Raw genomic sequence first — 18,260 nt, 5'->3', positions numbered from 1 at the left:
CAAAGTTCTGCCCAAAGAAAATCTGTGAACTCCCATGCAAACGTCTGCTGTGCATCACATGTTTAACCTGTGCAACATCTGTTTTAGGCTTTGCATGGGCTGGTTTCTGTTTATGGATGCATCTACTCTCTCCTTTTGGTCATGCTCTCAGTGTGGCTCTGAACTTTTAAATGAAAACATTGGATGGTTGATGAGGTATTTTACAGACATTCATGGTACCCAGAGGATAGAGAAGCTCTTCCTGATTTCCCCTTGGATCAGATTGTATACATGTCCTTTGTGACATTCCACTTACTCTATTTATCAACAATTGTTTATAGTAATACATATTTGAAGCACTGCATATGTTTTTAAATGACTTGTTTGCTCCCTAGTGTCTTGTCAACCAATAGCACCTTATTACAAATAAAGTGTGTATTTTTTTAATATATATATATATAAATGAAAAAAAAGTTGCTATATATGTAGTAACTTTTCTTAATTAAATTACAATGAGCATTGCAGCACAGAACTGGTGGCTGTATTCTTTCCTTTTCTCTGACTTACTCCTATTCCTTTGTACCTTTCTTTCTATCTTTCTTTTTGTATTGATTTAGTTTTTCCCTTCTTTACATCTGTCTTTAACTTACTTTGTAACTATCTTCCTTTATATTTTTATGTCTTTCTTCTTTTCACTGTGTTGCAAGTCTGTACTCGGCAGTAGAAAGCAGGGCATACTCGGCATTCCTAAGGAGTGTCTGAGAGTCGAACTACTCTGACAAGCGGAAGAAGGAAAGAGGAACACACTCACACACACACACATACACATACACATACATATACACACAAAAAGAGCCTGCATTAATGTTGTGTACATGCATACTCTCTCGGTGTTTCCAGTTATTATAAAAGACTTTAGAGGATATATGTCCCAACAGTTCACAGAGCAGAGGATGTGGGAAACGCCCGTAACAAGCACAGAAGTACTTATATATGACATCACTTTGCCTGACTCACAGCTGGGATAGTCACCACATCAAATGCCAGCTTGCCATGCAAACTGAAACACACCCCGTCCAGGAAACATCCGCAAGAAACTGGTCGCCATATTGGATCATTAGAAGCGTTTCTATTCAGTGAAGTGATGGGAGCTTTGAGCCTAAATGTCCGACCCATTTACGCAGTAACATTTGCCCTTTCTGTCAATCTAAATCACGCCCCCTTTACCCCTCGATGTTTGCGAGAATAGCCAATCATATTAGAGTACTCCAACGAATGACAGCGGAATCGACCAGTCAGAGGCGTGCGTTCTGACAGAAGGGGCGGGGCTAAGGCGTGTCTGTGGGCCTAGGGTGTCGCCGCTGTGGCTCCCATTCGAAGGCGACGGCGGTCGTCTGTATTTCGGTTGTTATCTCTCTGGGAGAAAAAAAGGGCGAAATAACTCCAAATAGACAGCGACTTTAACAGACTTCAACGCTGAGATATTTGTCTAATTCTTCCTTGTCCAGCTTGTGGCAGGGCTCTGTAATGACGGGGTGTGACGAGCATTTGAATTAGCTCTCCGTTAGTTTGAAGAAAGAGTGAGTCGGGCTAGAGAGAGAGAGAGAGAGAGAGAGAGAGAGAGGAGCCATTTTGTCCCGACTGTGTGGGAGAAAAGAGAGTGGGAAAGAGGAGTCACACGGGAGGAGATCCTATTTGTTGCTTTGTGTGCTAATGCTGTAAGGGGGGGAAACAGTCGGGCTTGGGATACATCGCGTCTCGGCCACGTTATTTGGGTGGTATTTAGCCAGCTAGCTTGCAAAGCTAACCAACACATCACAGATCGTTCACCGTCCGGAGGAGCGGGGCAGCTGGTCGGGTTTTTTTTTTTTTTTTTTTTTAGCAAAGGAGCCGGCGTTAGACTCCACACAGGCGTGCCAGGGTTATCCCAAGTGTTTTTTGTGTCTCGTCTGGGTCAATACAAGCTGTTATTCAATGGCGAAGAAGACGTACGACTTGCTGTTCAAGCTGCTTCTGATCGGGGACTCGGGCGTGGGGAAGACCTGTGTGCTGTTCCGCTTCTCTGACGACGCCTTCAACACAACCTTCATCTCCACCATAGGTAAGACCTACACACACACACACACATATATATTTATACTGGATGGTGTGTTGTTACAGGTGGTGCTGAGCCCTCATCTGACAGCTGGACATGGTAGGTAGCACATCTTTGGTTAGCATGGATGCTATCGTTAGCTCCCCTGCAGGCCTCTCCTGTAAAGCTAACGTTACTCGTGTCACTTTTATGAGCTCTGAGCCAAGCCACAGGCACCCCTGTTTCAAATGACAGCGACTCTAATATAAAAAACATGCTCGTTATTTTGGTTATGCCTGCTAGCAAATGGCAAGTATAACCGGTTTAGGTGCCAGGGGAGTCACTTGACCCGGTGGCTAGTGAGCTAACGAGGCTAGCTCTGGGTGTCAGTACAGGGCCGTGCTGCTGCAACAAAAGCACTTAAAACCAGTCTCCCCCTATAACTGACACGTGTTTACATCTCAATATAAACGTGCATTACTATTTTAATGTGTCCCTGTCATGAATTATACATTAAAGGTATCTTTGTTCAAAATGATAGATTCCACACAAGTAATGCCCATCAAAAGCAGTTATTAAGTCATCAGTTATTTTACTGAAGTAAAAGAAGCAACACCTAAATATATTTTTTTTTATTGGAAATAAAAGTCCTGGAAAAGTACACAAGTATTATTAGTGAAATCTACTTGAAGTGTCAAAAGGGAAAGTACCAACTACTGAATCAGGCTTGGTTTCAGGTCGTCATATGTATTTTGTTACAGGTCTAACGTTACTGCTGCATCAATGTGTAAACAAAGTTTTATAAAAACATTAGATTTTTATGTAAAATCTGAATCTGCAGTGTAACTATTAGTAACTAGTTGGCGAGTAATTGAAGTGGAGCATAAAAGTGAAATATTTCCCTCTGAATTGTTGTACAGTAGAAAAATAAAGTTGCAGCAACTTCTACTGAAAAATGCTTCAGTAGAAGTACCTAAGTACTTAAGTAAATGTACTTGTAACCTTCCATGACGGCTCCAAAGACAACCATAAACAATTCATCATGGTGGCTTCATCAGCTTTTTTCCCCCCTCTGTCCTCCACGCATGCGTCCAACATCACGCTCACATGAGTCAAGTGTCAAACTGTGTCAAATCCCTGCACAACTGAGGTGAAGGCTCCATTTACTCCTGTTGCCCAAGATCAGTGCTGAGTAATGATCTAACATTACATGCATGGCGTAACCACATGAAGCTGATTGTTTGCAATGCACTGGAATTATATCCTTGATCTCTTGATTAAGCTTCAATTTCAAGCCCAGTTTTTTGGCAACTTTAAGTGTTGACAACTTGTGTTTCCTGTATGTCTAAGGACACACAACCATAATGGGCGAAAGTGTTCCAAGTGGTATCCAGTTGGGATTGAATATGTTGAGGTTCAGCATTGAATAATCACTCTGTTGCAAAGCTGGCTGTCATGCCTGTTTACGGCTCTGTTGATGTTTTGGCTTTGCTTTGTCTTGCAATCAGCCTATAGTGCTTGTGTTGTATTACTCTCAAAATGTAGTAATAGTATGCTACCATATCAGAGCTCCGCCAGTTTAAGAGAAAGCTGTGTGTGATGGTCAGTTGCAGTACAGGTTCTTCAGCAGTCAAAGACCAACAGTGACCTTTGCTCCTTGCAGCGGTGCTTTCCCTGCCAAGTTGAGTAGTAAGTCAAGTATATCAATGCCTGTAAGTGTTTTGCAGTAACTGCAGGTGCTTTTTCCCTTTTGTGTTAGAACAACTCAGCAAAACTTAAATGCGCTAAAAAAAATAACCTTTTCCACATTAAGGATCACATGCTTGACTCTGCAGAAGTTATTCTGTGGATATCCATATTACATGCTTTGTTTCTTGTCTAATGTATCCAAAATCTTTGTAAGCAAATGACCTATGGCAAACCTTTATGTTTGTTTTCAAGTCATTTTCAAGTATCAACATGCCAAGGAACAGGGACAATCATAGTGCTTAAATATGTCATTGCTGTCATTTAGTTAAAAAAGGGCCATCCTGGGTGGGAACACCTTTTTTTGTTTTGTTTTGTTTTTACCATATAGCAAGTCCTGAGAGATCCTGGCACGGTACTGACAAGGAATCACAAACCAACATAATTGTACAGTCATAAGCACAGTCATAAGCTTCTGTCTCAAATTGTCTTTGTTCTACATCTGTATACAACACAAAGCAGCCTGCGACATGATTCAAGTTAAGAATACGGACAACATTATCTCTCAGCACACCATACAATCCAGACCTGTAGTTGTCAGAGCTCAGATTTTTAACAATATACAGTTATATGTAAGAATATTTTAATTATTATTTTTTAGATATTTCTTGTTGATTCTACTTTTAGAAAAAGGCACAGTCTTTTCAGAATTTAATGTTCTGCCTTTCAGTCAAATGATATGTCATACAATCATTTTTATCATCCATTATTCTGGTGCTTGGTGTGCAATGATTATGTACTTTTGCTTTTCTTACTATAAAATAAGTCGGTTGATCTTTTTGCTACTTAAGTGAATGCACCATAGTGCAGAAAGTACAAAATGTTCAGTCCAAAGTTTGCACAAATTCTACCTCTTTGCTTTTAGTAAAGGACGTATACATAAATCAGGTAAAGCCCTTGATGTCTTAGCTGGAAGAGACTTTATGAAGAACCAGCAGAACCAGGACATATGAAACAGGAGTCTGGTCGTCTTCTGACACAGGGGGGCTACTCATACCTTTGGAGACACAGATGCACAGCTGCTTCTCAAAATACCCAAACTGGAAACCCCCCCCTCCCTCAATCATCCTCATTTCCAATCTCTCTCTCTTCTTCCTTGTATGTTTGAGGTTATTCATACCGCGAGTGCTGAATATGCATGATGTTGTGATCTGAAATCCCTTTTCATAAATTTAGTATGGAAACTTGTGATGGCTGCAGTGGAATTCATACTTGGGGAAGGAACGGTTCCTCTGGGATTGATAAAAGAGAACCGACCATAAACCATGTACTTTCGGTTAAAGAAGTCCAATTTAAGTGTCATTCTCTTGTGTTCGTGGGCCCATTTTCCAGTGATCGGGTTAATGTGTGATTGCACAATGCACATATTTTCTTGACAAAAATGCAAGTGCACATCACCAGGGGATATTCTTTTCTACTTCTTGCTAGGAGGAAGACATAAATATAGGGTCAATCCCTGCTGAGCTTGATTTTCGAAAACACAACTATTAGTAATAGGAGTCAAGAAGACGCAATCTTTTTAATTTTTGTATTATGCCCAATATTTAGTTGCTTTTGATGGTTGTTTTTAAGGCAAAACATCAATGTAGACTGGGCATAGTAAGTTTTGCCTTATCTGCAGAAATCTTTCTCTCCTCTTTGTCCCTTTTTGTTCATATCCAACTACATTTTTCAGTCCCCCCCTCCCTCTCTCCGGGGAGTGCATGATATTTAGTGAGTCACACATTGGCAGCCGGTTCCTTCATTATTCTATGGCCCTGCTCCACCTAGAGCACAGCTGTTTCTTGGGACTTTTTAACCGACCACAATTTCTGTCCAAAGCTAAGCTGACAACTCACTATTTAACTGGAAAAGTCTGGTCCAAAAATGTAAACAGTCATGAATCACCTCCTTGAAATTGGCCTCCTCTTTGGCTTCATGATTATGGCAAGTATGATCATCCTCCTAAGCCTTTACTAAATATTATGAACAAAACAGAAAATCATTAGATTTATTTGTCTACATTTCACTTTTGCACCTTGGAATTTATTCTTTTTTTGCTGCAACTAGAAGCTGGTAGTGACTGTCTGCATTATCTTGGGTCGCAAATAATGATTGTTTTCATTTTTGAGTGATCTGTTGATAATGGATTGAGTCACTTTTAAAACAAACATTTCCTCGACACAGCTAATCAAACGAGAGGATTTGCTGCTTTTCTTTGCCCTGTATTTGAAATGCCGAAACTCAGTGATAAATGCACATTACAGTTTCTCAGAGCCCACGGTGACGTCTTAACAAATCTTGTCTCGTCTTACAGACTCTCTTATGCACAAAGATGTTCAGTTTACATTGATATAAAACAGAGAAAAGCAGCCACCATGGTAGCTGGCAGTACTATTAATTGTTTGCCTGTTTCGGATAAGTCAGAGTTACAAATCAAGTTAGAATACAGATTTTAAACGATAATAAGTGATAAAATTTGAGACAGTTGGCCAAAAAAAGACATGATGGCAGTCAACCTCCTGAAATCCCCCACAGTGGAACGTCTTTGTAACAACTTATTAAATCCAAAGTCCAACCAAAATGGAAACTGAAAGAAGTCTGTTTTGTAGGAAAAATTGTGTGGTCTCCCACCCACAGCTTGTTCTCTCATGCAGCATAAATCCAAATGCTCCAACTAAAAGTAAATACTCATTTCTTGAAATCTGCATAATATAATCCTTCTAATCAGCAGTGGTTAAACATAGATGTTACACTACACCAGGTTATGGCAGATTATATTAACACGTTCTCGGATAACCTGTGTTCAGTGGATTTCTCTCTCTCTCTCTCTCTCTCTCTCTCTCTCTCTCTCTCTCTCTCTCTCTCTCTCTCTCTCTCTCTCTCTCTCTCTCTCTCTCTCTCTCTCTCTCTCTCTCTCTCTCTGTGTGTGTACGTACCATTGTTATCCAGCTGTTGATACCACAGCTGTGCGTTGATGGGCTCGAGGTCTGGGCATGATATTGCAGATTCAGGAGAAGATAACGTAATTGTCTCTGATGTAAACACTCGTCACTCGCTCTACATTTTCCTCTCCTTCTAAATGTCTGTTTCTAAACCTTCATTTCCATGATTCATCACTAGCTCCCATTGTCAGTGTTGCATGTGCTAGTGGTTCAGATATTTTTGTTGGCTGCGTATGCTGATATGTTATTTCTTCCCCCGTTTTTCTACAGGAATAGACTTCAAGATCAAAACTGTTGAATTACAAGGAAAGAAGATCAAACTACAGATCTGGTAAGTCAATAAATTATTTGAGTTTAGTTTGTATACTATTGCTTACCGATAAATTGTATTTTCACTGTCATCGTGATATGTTCATGCACGATAAACACTGCCTAAAATGCAATAAATAAGAAAAAACATTTTATTTAGGGATGGTTACCTAAACACAGTGTTAAACGGGCCCCAGGGCTAAAGATTGTAGTATTCATTATCACGATGAAGCCTCTCCCTGCTCTGTTGAGGGGCTATGGAGGAACTCTCCACGTAGACAGACAAACTGACTGCGGATCAGGAAGGCCACGGTGAAGTGAACCAGTCGAAGCGAAAACTTCATGAGTTGACGTAACTCTTAAGTTAGTGCACAAAAAAACGTTGCAAGTATAAAGCCAATAATTTATCAATAGAACAGACGCCGACATGCGTAAACACGTAGAAAATGGGACCCACAGTCTCTCATTCACCGCTGCTTTGTTTGTACAAGCACAAGCAAATAGTTTCAAACAAGTTTATTTCATTTTGTGTAGTTGCCACTAAGTGAAGGCTCTGAATAACTTTAAGTTCCTCTAGTAAGCAGTGTTTCAGTGTGTGTCTCCGAGCATTTATGGCGAAGGGTGAACAGTAGGAGTGAAGCGCTGATGCACTGTTGTTGTCAGGGTTGGAGTAATAAAGTTCCTGCCGTCTCCATGTGCCCATGCCAGCCACAATGTTCTTATTTTATTACCTTCATAAAGTATAGGCGCAACATAACCCTCGGCTATACAAGATGGAACAAAAGCTGTCTGTATGTAGTCTGTTTATCTTAGTTTCCTTCGTTTCTTTACATTTTACAAATTCTTGCAAACTTAGCTGCTAGCTGAGCCAAAGCAGCCCCTCCTCCCTTTACCAGCCATACCTGCATGCAGTGATTCACACCAGCGGAGGGAGGGCAGAGGACAGAGGACAGGATACTGACTGATGTCTGTGTTCTTCATTCTTTCTAAACTTACCTCAGGAATCAAATGTATTTATGTCCACATAAGATATTATTGAGTTTATATCATGACTTTGCGGTTGTAAACGTTACTGTTGCTGCCGTAGAAACAACATTTAGCCTAGTTATATTTCAAATATTAGGAAATAACAAGACTGACATAGATGTTTAGCTAATATTCACACTTTAATATTGATCTATTTATTGCAAGTCATATAGTCAGCGCAAAATTGAACTACGTTATTGCACATTGCAGATTTTCCTCATATTGTGCAGGTCTACTTTATACCAAAGTCAAAGTATTGTGTTTACAGGGGTATTGGGCTAAAAAACTCCACTGACATTTCAAGGATCTTCTTTCAATTCAGCCACTTCTGTTTGTGCCTTGTTGTATCACAGTGAAACATCTGTTTGACATACCTCCCTCAAGCCCCGAAATATGCTAGAACAGGAAATGTTCATCAGTCCATCAGGACTGCTGCAGGGTTGTCATTGTAGTCCATAATTGTGGATCTTCCTTTGTAACAGTTTGGGGCAAGGGAAATAATTGAAAGTCATTTTCTCCTTCATACATGGCTGGTAAAGTAAACAGGGATGCTTTAGCTGTTCGGAAACTTTTAACTGTTTTTCCTGCATTTGTGCTAGTGTGATAAGCCATTTCCATAGTGTAGAGAGCACCACATTGTAAGCATGTCCGGATTAACCAGTTTTGCCATAACCCCGGTATATTAACGTCATTACGTAGTTTCATAACCGGAAGAATTGAAGAAGCTACAATGTCTATGGTGTCATGATTCCCGTATTTCTTTGTGTGTGCCATTAAATCTCTTCTTGCGGGAGTCATGTAACACTTCTGTGTGTGTGCACCAGTTGTTTGTGTGTGTGTGTGTGTGTGAGTAGTGCCACTCACCTGAAGCGTTGAGAAGAAGAGCTGTAAAAATGTCAGAAGGAATGGACATACCAGCTTTATTTCTGCTAAAAAAAAAAGTGCCTTAAATTGGCAGAATGTTGGACATAGAAAATGACCAGTGATTCATGTAAACCGCAGATTATACATCATAGTGTTTTTTTTTTTAATCGTTATCGGCCTTTATTCAGTATAAATGTGCAATTTGGAGTTAATTTATGTGCTTTCTAGTCACCAATCCCTGCTAATTTTACATTTTTAACAACAAATCCGTGTTTAAATCTGCAGGAGGATGAGAGCTAGTTCATTTGGCAGCAAGCGCTAACAGCTGTTGTTATAACGTCCAGAGGTTCCATTCAGTTCCATTATGGTGTGTTCATGTTCCAGTCGGTTAAAATAACTAATTGACCAAGCTAAATTATAACGTTATCATGATGTGCTCGAATTAAATCATGTAAAATGTAGTTATAGTGTGAAACTTGTAGAAATACTGTTGTTTTGAAGGAGATGTTTTCATAGCGAGAGGTATTTCTAAGAAGTTATAGCGCTCTTCACAGACCCGTGCTGCAGCATTTGTTAATGCCGATCCGAAATGGTCCATTACATGCATTCTTCCCCTCTTGCTCCGGGAACTCGTATCACGTGCATGTGCCTGGTAATATGTGCTTGGTTTGAGACTTATTAAACTCCATACTCGTGTACGTAGCAGTGCACAGCGCATGTACACAGCATTGAACAGTTTGAAACGATCCATTTAACCGTTGGCGTGTTTCAAAAAAATGAAACTGTCTTTAGTTGATTATTTTAAAAGCAAATTGAGGTGAGAGGGGAGGAGGCTGGGAGGGAGGGAGGTTCTGCTTCGACGCCACTGAAGCTGAAAGTGCAGTCAGGGAGAGACCGAATGAGCCAATGTCATTGATTAATACCAATGGAGGAAAAGTACTAACATATTTTACTTAGTACTAATACCACGATTCCCCCCCCAAAATTCTGTGACAAGGAAAAGTCCTACTTTCAATATCTTACTCAAGTAAAAGTATGTATTTAAGTATGTAGACAAGAGAATTTACTTAATGTATATAAGTAAATGTACTCACTATGCAGTCAAATGGGCTCTTTAGTTGTTACATTATTAAAAGTTATAATATTAGATGATTATTATTGATGCAGTTAGATGCAATACAATTGCTATGCACAAACCATAGTGCTTTGTCAAGATGGCGGCAGCAGCAACACAGCACTGTGTCCTGTTTACTTTTTATCCCCACCAAAGCCTGATATATTAGGAATGTGTTTCTATTAGTGGTAACTATAATTGTTTCTTAATGGACCCAATGTTAAAAGTAATTTAAAGCAGTGTAGCTGCTGTTATGGTAACTTAACCTTAAACTATGCGTCATCAAATGTTATTTCATCATATTATATTTGTATATTATTAACTTTAATGAGTGCAAAATGTCTGGTGTAGGCGGATGGGCAGCTTGCCTGCTGGGTGAACCTGCAGCACAACAAGACATAATTATGTATGAGTCGTTCATGTCCACATTCATTTCCACACCTCTAAACTGTATTTTTTTGCCATGATTCAGTTAAATCGGACTTATGGGACCGTTTTATCGTTTGGGGCAAGAGTTGGAATTCATACAAACAAAATGGGGAATATAACAAATAAAAAGCGGCTTGTTTTTGTGTGTGTAGGGACACAGCGGGCCAGGAACGGTTCCACACCATCACCACCTCCTACTACAGAGGAGCCATGGGCATCATGCTGGTCTATGACATCACCAATGCCAAGAGCTTCGAAAACATCAGCAAATGGCTGCGCAACATTGACGAGGTAAAACACGCACACGCTCTCATACTCTTAATATCATCATGTTGCTGGGTAAAATCTCATCCGAGACGTTAACCGGATGTTATGTGTTTGCACTCTTTTTCATATATTGTCGTATCTTCAGCATAATGACAAAGTGACTTAGATACTTGGGAATGCAGCCAACATTGTTAACTAGCCGGCCGATCTGTGTGTAGTGAGCTGTGTAGCAAGATTCTGACTCGATGACATCAGCTGATCTCATTGTAGGAGAACTAGGGGTTGTATGTTTTATCTTGTGAATATCAGTGGAACCCGAAGTTCAACTGGAAGTTATATAAGGTATAGAAAGTACACGGTCTGAATATGCTCTACGGTATGAATTTGACCAGTAGAGCCGAGAGGTGCATTGATTGATTGATCTGCTGCCAATTGAGAAAGTTGTTAGCACCAGTGCCACCAGTGACGAGAGTCTGGAGCCCTGCTTTGACACTTAAACCTTGACCTTTAATGTCTCCTTGTTAATGAAGGCAAGGGCAAAGTTAAAAGTACAATATTTCCCTCCAAGATGTAGTAGACTAAAAGTATTTAGTTACAAAAAAAGGAAAATGCTCACGTAAAGCACAAGAACCTCATCATCACAATAATAATAATAATAATAATAAAGTACTGTGCTTACTGTCCACCCATCTGCAAGTCGGGCTCGGCATACAAAAGCACATGTCAACATTTTTTTCTTTTACTCATTTGGAGGTGGAACAGCCTTTGTGCGTACTATCATACTCTTTATCTCACCACTGATTATTCTATTATGCGAGTAATCTTATGGGTTCTGTGCCAGATCAAACACATCACATTATAACTGACTGTTACAACCGATAGCTCACATTATCTATCTTTTATTATTCCTGGGTGCAACAACACACTATAACATTATAGCACACGATCACTATGAAGGCGTTGCAATATGTCTGTAGGTGAGACAGCCAGCTTGTCGGAAAGCTTTTCTTTTCCATTTTCTCCCCCTTGCTGTTAAAGAGCTTTAAGTCCGGTCAAGGAAAGGAAACACAAAGCCTTTCCTGCTAACTAAGAACTCGGCCTTGCTCTTGTGTGAAAGTCTGTTGTGTACTGCATAGAGCGTCTAAAGCATGCAGGCTTCTCTGCTACGTCAACAGTAATATGAATACAGTCTTGATCAGTGGTTTCCATCCTTTTTTTGGCATACAGCCAAAGAAAAGGGGATATCTAATTGCAACCTGTCATGCACGTTTGTATATATATATATATAAATTGTGACCCCTTCAACCGAAGAGGGATTTCATTTTACTTCAGGGCTGCAGAGAATAGTTAATTCATTGATTATTTGAACAGAAATTGAATCGAATAGACTGTTGGTTTGGCCAAACAAGACATTTGAAGACATCACCTTGAACTTTTGAAGCATTTTTCCCATTTTTTTTTTTTTTCTTTTTTTTTTTACGATATTACCTAGACAAAACAAAAAATTTGAAAATGAGAACTGATCCAGCCCTACTATATTTCTATTAATGTTGCCCGTGGATGCAAACTTATTAGATCTTAAACAATATGTAACTGAAAAAAATTGGGCAACTGAGAGAATATTAATAAAAAATTAAAACTTTGAAAATCTTATTACTTTTATTTAAACAAAACATTTTTTTTTACTATGTTATTCTAGATTAATGGGGGGGAATTCTCTCTGTTGTTGGACATTTTTCAGACCAAAGGATTCATTATGATAGCAATTGTAAGATAGATCAATGAATTTGTAAGTTGCATCTCTAAAAACTATCCAGACTTAGATAGAGTTTAGAGGTCATCGTGTTGGATATAAATGCTTAATTGTATTTTCCGGGGCTTTTAATAATTTTGCGATCCTTCAGATATTTCTTGAGACCTCTTGAGGGTGTCCTTCCCCCTAGGCTGTAAACCACTGGTCTAGTACAGTTGTCGTACCAGAGACACTGACCCGTTGTGTGGACCTGTGGTTGTGTGTGTTTCATTAAAGCAATTGATCACTTGGCTTGTGGGATCTTGTGTCAGTGTTGTGAAGGTGAAGTCAGAGATGAAGATATATTTAATGTTGCTGTTAAGGAAAAATAACAAATAATCTTATTTTTCTTCTTTTACTTTTTCAGCATGCAAATGAGGACGTTGAGAGGATGCTGCTAGGCAACAAGTGTGACATGGAGGACAAGAGGGTCGTACCAAAAGCCAAGGGGGAGCAGGTGAGATGGTGAAATCCAGTGCAGCTATAAGCAGCCAGTCCTCATCAAGGTCCTGCATTTTGATTTGTTGCTGCTACTTTGCCAATACACGTTTAGGTTATAGACATGAATCTAGAAAAACTTGTGTTCATCAAGTCTCCTGCAGTTAATCACATTCCAGTCCCATCTCTTCTTTTTTTAAAACACAATATAAAGTAACTGGAAAACGGCAGGATAGCTAAGAGAGAATACCATAAAGTTTATACACTAAAACAGTGCCTCCTTATAGAATGTGCAGTAATCTACTGTTTGTCTTTGCATGCCATAAAGTCTTATTCTGTCTACTGTTAACAACGCACCTTGTGACGACCACTACTCAAACAACAGTCTTCTCTCTTAGGAAATAAGCCATTTAACGTGTATAGAAAAAGTACATAGTATAAAATTATGTTTTGGTACCATCCCATATTGCAGGTACACAAGGAATTTTTTTTTACATTGAATTGGAAAATGTTACACTCTAAAAAGCAGCTGCTGCAGTGTAAAGGTCAGCGGATAACTGGACTTTGTAGTTGAGCTGAGGATCAGTGCCGAGAAATGTGAGCCTCTTTACTGTCTTAACAACTAGAACCGAGGTACCCTTGAGCAGGACAACAACAAACGGACATGCAACACTGACATTTGAATGAATGCTTCCTAAAGAATATTTTTAGTTATGACTCATATGAAAAGTGTTCATTATCTTACTCTTAATATCTGTTTTTTGGTAAATTTGAGATTGTGATTTATATTTGAGTGTCCAGACAAATTCCAGACCTGGATTGCAAGACATGGGTGAACTTTCTTCAGAAATCCTCATATGTTCTCTTGGGGGGTTTAAGCTTGACGCATTCACACCGAAACAAAATACTGCATTGATTATGATTATGCAGAATTCATAAAAGTTGGTGTAAGTGATGACACTTAAATATTGTTGCAGCGATAGCTGAATGGGACGGCTTTATTGTTATGACCCAATCCTCACAGCTCAAAGCACAATTCAAACTGTATGTAGGCTTTGTGTGTATTAGAAAATAAGAAAACAGTGTCATTTGTGTTGGATGTGCTTACTTGTGTTGTAACTTGTATTGAAAAAAAAAAGAAAAAAAAAAGGCAGCTTAAGGACTGTACAAAACAACAATATGTCCATATAATTAAGAAGATTTTTCCTTTTTCTAAACAATCTTGCCACTCGCCTCAAATATGGTCTCAATAAAGACGCACATCTCCACTAGTAGAAATATCAAAACATCACCATATTTCATTCTGTATGTTGGTTGTAACTCAGTCGGTTTGAGCCACTACACACCACTGGTGGTAATAGTTGATATTGAAATATGAACACAAATTTACTTTCTTGACACATATGATTACCTTATTTAAACAAAGCCGGGAGGTTGTCATTGTGAATGCACTAATAGCAGGTGGGATATGTTTGCGTATTTCGTCTTCTGGGCAGGAGCGACTGGGTTGACTTTTCCAGTTGGTGACGACACTTACTGTACATGTGCATGGCCTCGATTCCTACACGAGTGTTGGGTCATAGGATGAAATCCAGAACAGCGCCGCCCAGTTTCAGTCTGGGAGGAGATCAAATCAGCCAGAACAAGTGATAACGTCTGGGTGTTCTGGGCCTTTAAGAGCTCTGGCTCATTGTACCAAAGCAAACTAGCAGTGACTAGTCAGTCTGCAGATTTAACAACATCAGATAAAGATCTGTTTACTCACACACATACATACCAGACTAGAATGGAAGTGTGTGCATACTTTTGTGTGTGATACCTGATCTCTGTTCTGCACACTCTATTTTTGGACTGAGCTTTCTTAAACTGATGCCTCACTCATCGTTCTAACTCGTCCTGCTTTCTTCTCCACAGATTGCGAGGGAGCATGGCATTAGGTTTTTTGAGACGAGTGCTAAGGCCAACATCAACATCGAGAAGGCTTTCCTCACGTTAGCAGAAGACATCCTCAGAAAGGTGTGTGTGTGTTTTCAGTTTTGTTCTTTTTACTATAACAGAAACAACACAAATGCTTTTATTCGACTGGTTGATATTTGCAGGGATTCTGGTATCACTGAAGATAAGATAAAATAGAAGCCTTTGTTTATACCAAGGTAAATTGCTATGTGGCAGTTAAAATACAAAGTGGGAAGAGTGCAAATATGTGGATTGCAAATATAAAAGTATAAGATAACATAAATGTTTGAATTGTTGTCTTTAACAGATAGAATTACGGGAACAAGTTCATCAATTTATTCATAAGTAAAGTCAAATCTAAATGGCGGTTTTTATTTTTAAATTTTTGGGGGCTAAATATTTGACTTTTGTGTGCTTTAAATATATAAATTACAACCTCAGCCCTGTTAAAGTAGAGTCCAGTGCATCGTCCCAGACTGCATGTAAATTCTCATGTTTTACCTGTAAGACTTGCACTTTAATGCCTTTGGTAAAACATCATAGTTCCAGACAGTCAAAGACATAACTAGTGTGTATGGGTTTGTGTCCTGGGTGTAGTTCTGTTAGACTGGACGGCAGTAGATGAAGTTGTACCAGTGTTTGGTTCAAGAGAAGTGGCTTTGAACCTTCTCTCCTCTGTCTCTTAAACTGACAAAGTGAGCTCTGACTCAGGAAGGCTTCTCCTTTTGATTATTTGAATAACTCATAATTCATTCCCTACTAAATAAACACTCAGTAGTTAACTCTGTGCCGAACAGTAAAATGGAATTTCAGAAAAGTCATTGTTAATTTGCATCATTGTTGACACAATGGTTTCAAGGTACTCTGTCTACTTACACTCAGAACAATTTTCAGGAAGATTAAAATAAAAACAAACTATTTTTGTAAATTGTAAATAAATTGTACGTTTTTGTCCTCTGTGGCAATCTTTGAGGGCACTACTATGCTTAAATGTCACCCTCACAAATCAGACACTCCACACATTTAAAACAGAAGAAAAGTATCTAATAAGATGTATTTTTCCGGTTTGTGTGTTTTTATTCTACAGACACCTGTAAAAGAGCCCAACAGTGAAAACGTCGACATCAGCAGCGGAGGTGGAGTCACAGGCTGGAAGAGCAAGTGCTGCAGTTGAACTACTCCTCAGTTGCGCTCATACTAACGCACACAAACACACATCAACACAGACACAGACACACACGACACACACACACACACACATACATATTCTATCTCTCTCTCACTCTCTCTCTCTCTCTCTCTAACTGCTAACTCTAACTCTCTCGCTCTCTAATATGTCTCATGAGTTTTCTTGCACACTGACACTCTCTGTCTGTCTCTTTATCAGAATAAAACAATAAACTACTTCACTCGTCTAATCCCCCTCCTCCACCATATTCTTCCACTCTCCATCTGATGATCATTTTTATTTCTGATGAAAAGAGGAATCCAGTCACGTTTCTTGTCATTTATTTTAAAAGTTGTTAAACAAAAAACAAAAAAAAAAGAAGAAGTAAAAAAAGTGTGAAAAGACAAGCTCATATTTTTAATATTTCCTTTGCCTGAGCTCACCTGGTTGGACACCCTCACCCACCCTTAACCACACCCCCACCCACAGCACTCACCTTCAGTCAGAGGAGATCAAAAGAAAAGAAAATCAAACAAAAAAAAGGACAAATGTAGGATTAACATTTTGTACACTTAGTGGGGTTTCTGTTGTCTAACAGTATTTGGTCATTTACAATTTGTTACCAAGTGACAGAGGCGTGGCTAGCTCCTTTTGTATGTGGGGGTTTATTTTGTCCTGTGCCTTATATGGAAGACAGGGGCGGGGCTGTGTGGTGGGCGGAGCCACATCCACCCAATGAAATTACTGTTTAATCTTCTGTCAGTTTAGGCTCCTATCATGAGGACGCCAAAACTGAAGCAGAAGCTTTTGAATTTCTCCTCCAGCCAAGAGAACGGCATTATACAGTATGTCCTGTTTATTGATGTTTTATTTTTATCTGTATGATTTATTTTACTTTTATTTCTTTTCCCTATTTGGGTTAAGTTTTTTTTTTTTTTTCCCTGCATGCAGATTTCTTTGGGTTGGAAGCGTTCTGTAACGTTGTGTAACGTTTTCCACTGGGTAACTGTGGGCGGGAGGTACAGAAGTTCTCTTTGGAAATTCAAACAGTTTTGCAGATCCATTAAAAATAAGCTTGTTTAAGTTAACTTGTTTGTCCTCAATGATTTCTCATTTCATGTGTCCACTCATGTCAGATTTAGATAAAAAAAAAAAACCCACCTTATCCCTGTCTACATTTAGTAGATTTCTAGCAAGTGAGATTTGGGATGTTTTTGATCACATGGTCAAGGAAAGCTAAATAAGGCCGATAATGATTCAGAGTAGATTTTGAAATCTGAGGTTGAATGTCAGAAACTTCCCACTTGGTATGAAATGAAAGCTAGACTCCAGTGCCTGGTTTAAACTACTGATTAAGATAGTCCTCAGTATCTTCCTTGTACTTGACTATTTCAGAGCACTGTGGAAAATGCTGGGGGCTCTTTATTTGGTGTGACGTCAGGCCTGCTCTTGGGCATTTTCAGGTCGGAGTTTGAAACATTTGTCGATCTTTGAAATCTGCAAAGTAGACTTGCAAACGTCCAGTGTATATATGTTTTTGCAGCAGACATTTTGACTTATCACAGGTGGAAAAGCACAGGTGTATTTGATAACACTAATGATGGGTCTGTTACATTTAGGTGTCCCAGTAAGCGAGTGCTGTGAACTGGTTTGCACAAACACAAGACCCTGGCACAGGCTGATATAAGGGAAATGTAGCCCGTATTGATGTCATTAATCATAACAACTTTGCTTAGTCAGCCTGATAATTGGACTGAATTTCTTGTGTCCTGCGAGGCTTGCAGTAAGTGCCAAAGAAGGAAATTTGACTAAATTTCTCCTCACCAAATTAATAGCCCTCAGTCAGACTTAAAAATCAATATATGTCAGTGAAGTGGTGGAAATTACAAGTTTTTAAAATGGTGAGAGTAAAGTCTGTTTATGCAATTAGGGTCAAACCACTTAAATACTAGAATAAAAATATTTCAGATAATTGTCTTCTGTTATTAATGACTAGAACAGAACATTGGAGTTACAAGAGAAAATATGTCATATTTTAACCATCTTTGCCCTTATATAATGCAGACAAGAAAAATTATGTTTTTCAGGTGGGCAATGAAAAACATTTCTTGCTTTAGGATCAGAATGACACCTGGATAAAGGTAAACCGTGAGAAAACGTCTTAATTTAAGATT

At 39.1% G+C, this 18,260-nt stretch overlaps 1 protein-coding gene across 1 annotated transcript; it reads left to right on the top strand.

The window, feature by feature from the left end:
* The first annotated feature begins 1,359 nt into the window (after positions 1-1,359).
* rab10 (RAB10, member RAS oncogene family) lies at positions 1,360-17,174 on the top strand. The gene is made up of 6 exons (XM_054618168.1): positions 1,360-2,080; positions 6,994-7,054; positions 10,618-10,756; positions 12,892-12,981; positions 14,877-14,978; positions 16,006-17,174. The coding sequence occupies exons 1-6, from the start codon at positions 1,954-1,956 to the stop codon at positions 16,090-16,092; spliced, it is 606 nt and encodes a 201-aa protein (XP_054474143.1). The 5' UTR covers positions 1,360-1,953; the 3' UTR covers positions 16,093-17,174.
* Positions 17,175-18,260: the final 1,086 nt, after the last annotated feature.

Source organism: Anoplopoma fimbria, chromosome 18 (genome assembly GCF_027596085.1).
Source record: "Anoplopoma fimbria isolate UVic2021 breed Golden Eagle Sablefish chromosome 18, Afim_UVic_2022, whole genome shotgun sequence".
Lineage (NCBI taxonomy): Eukaryota > Metazoa > Chordata > Actinopteri > Perciformes > Anoplopomatidae > Anoplopoma > Anoplopoma fimbria.
Note: the sequence above shows the minus strand (reverse complement) of the source record. Positions and strands in the feature narration are given on the sequence as shown.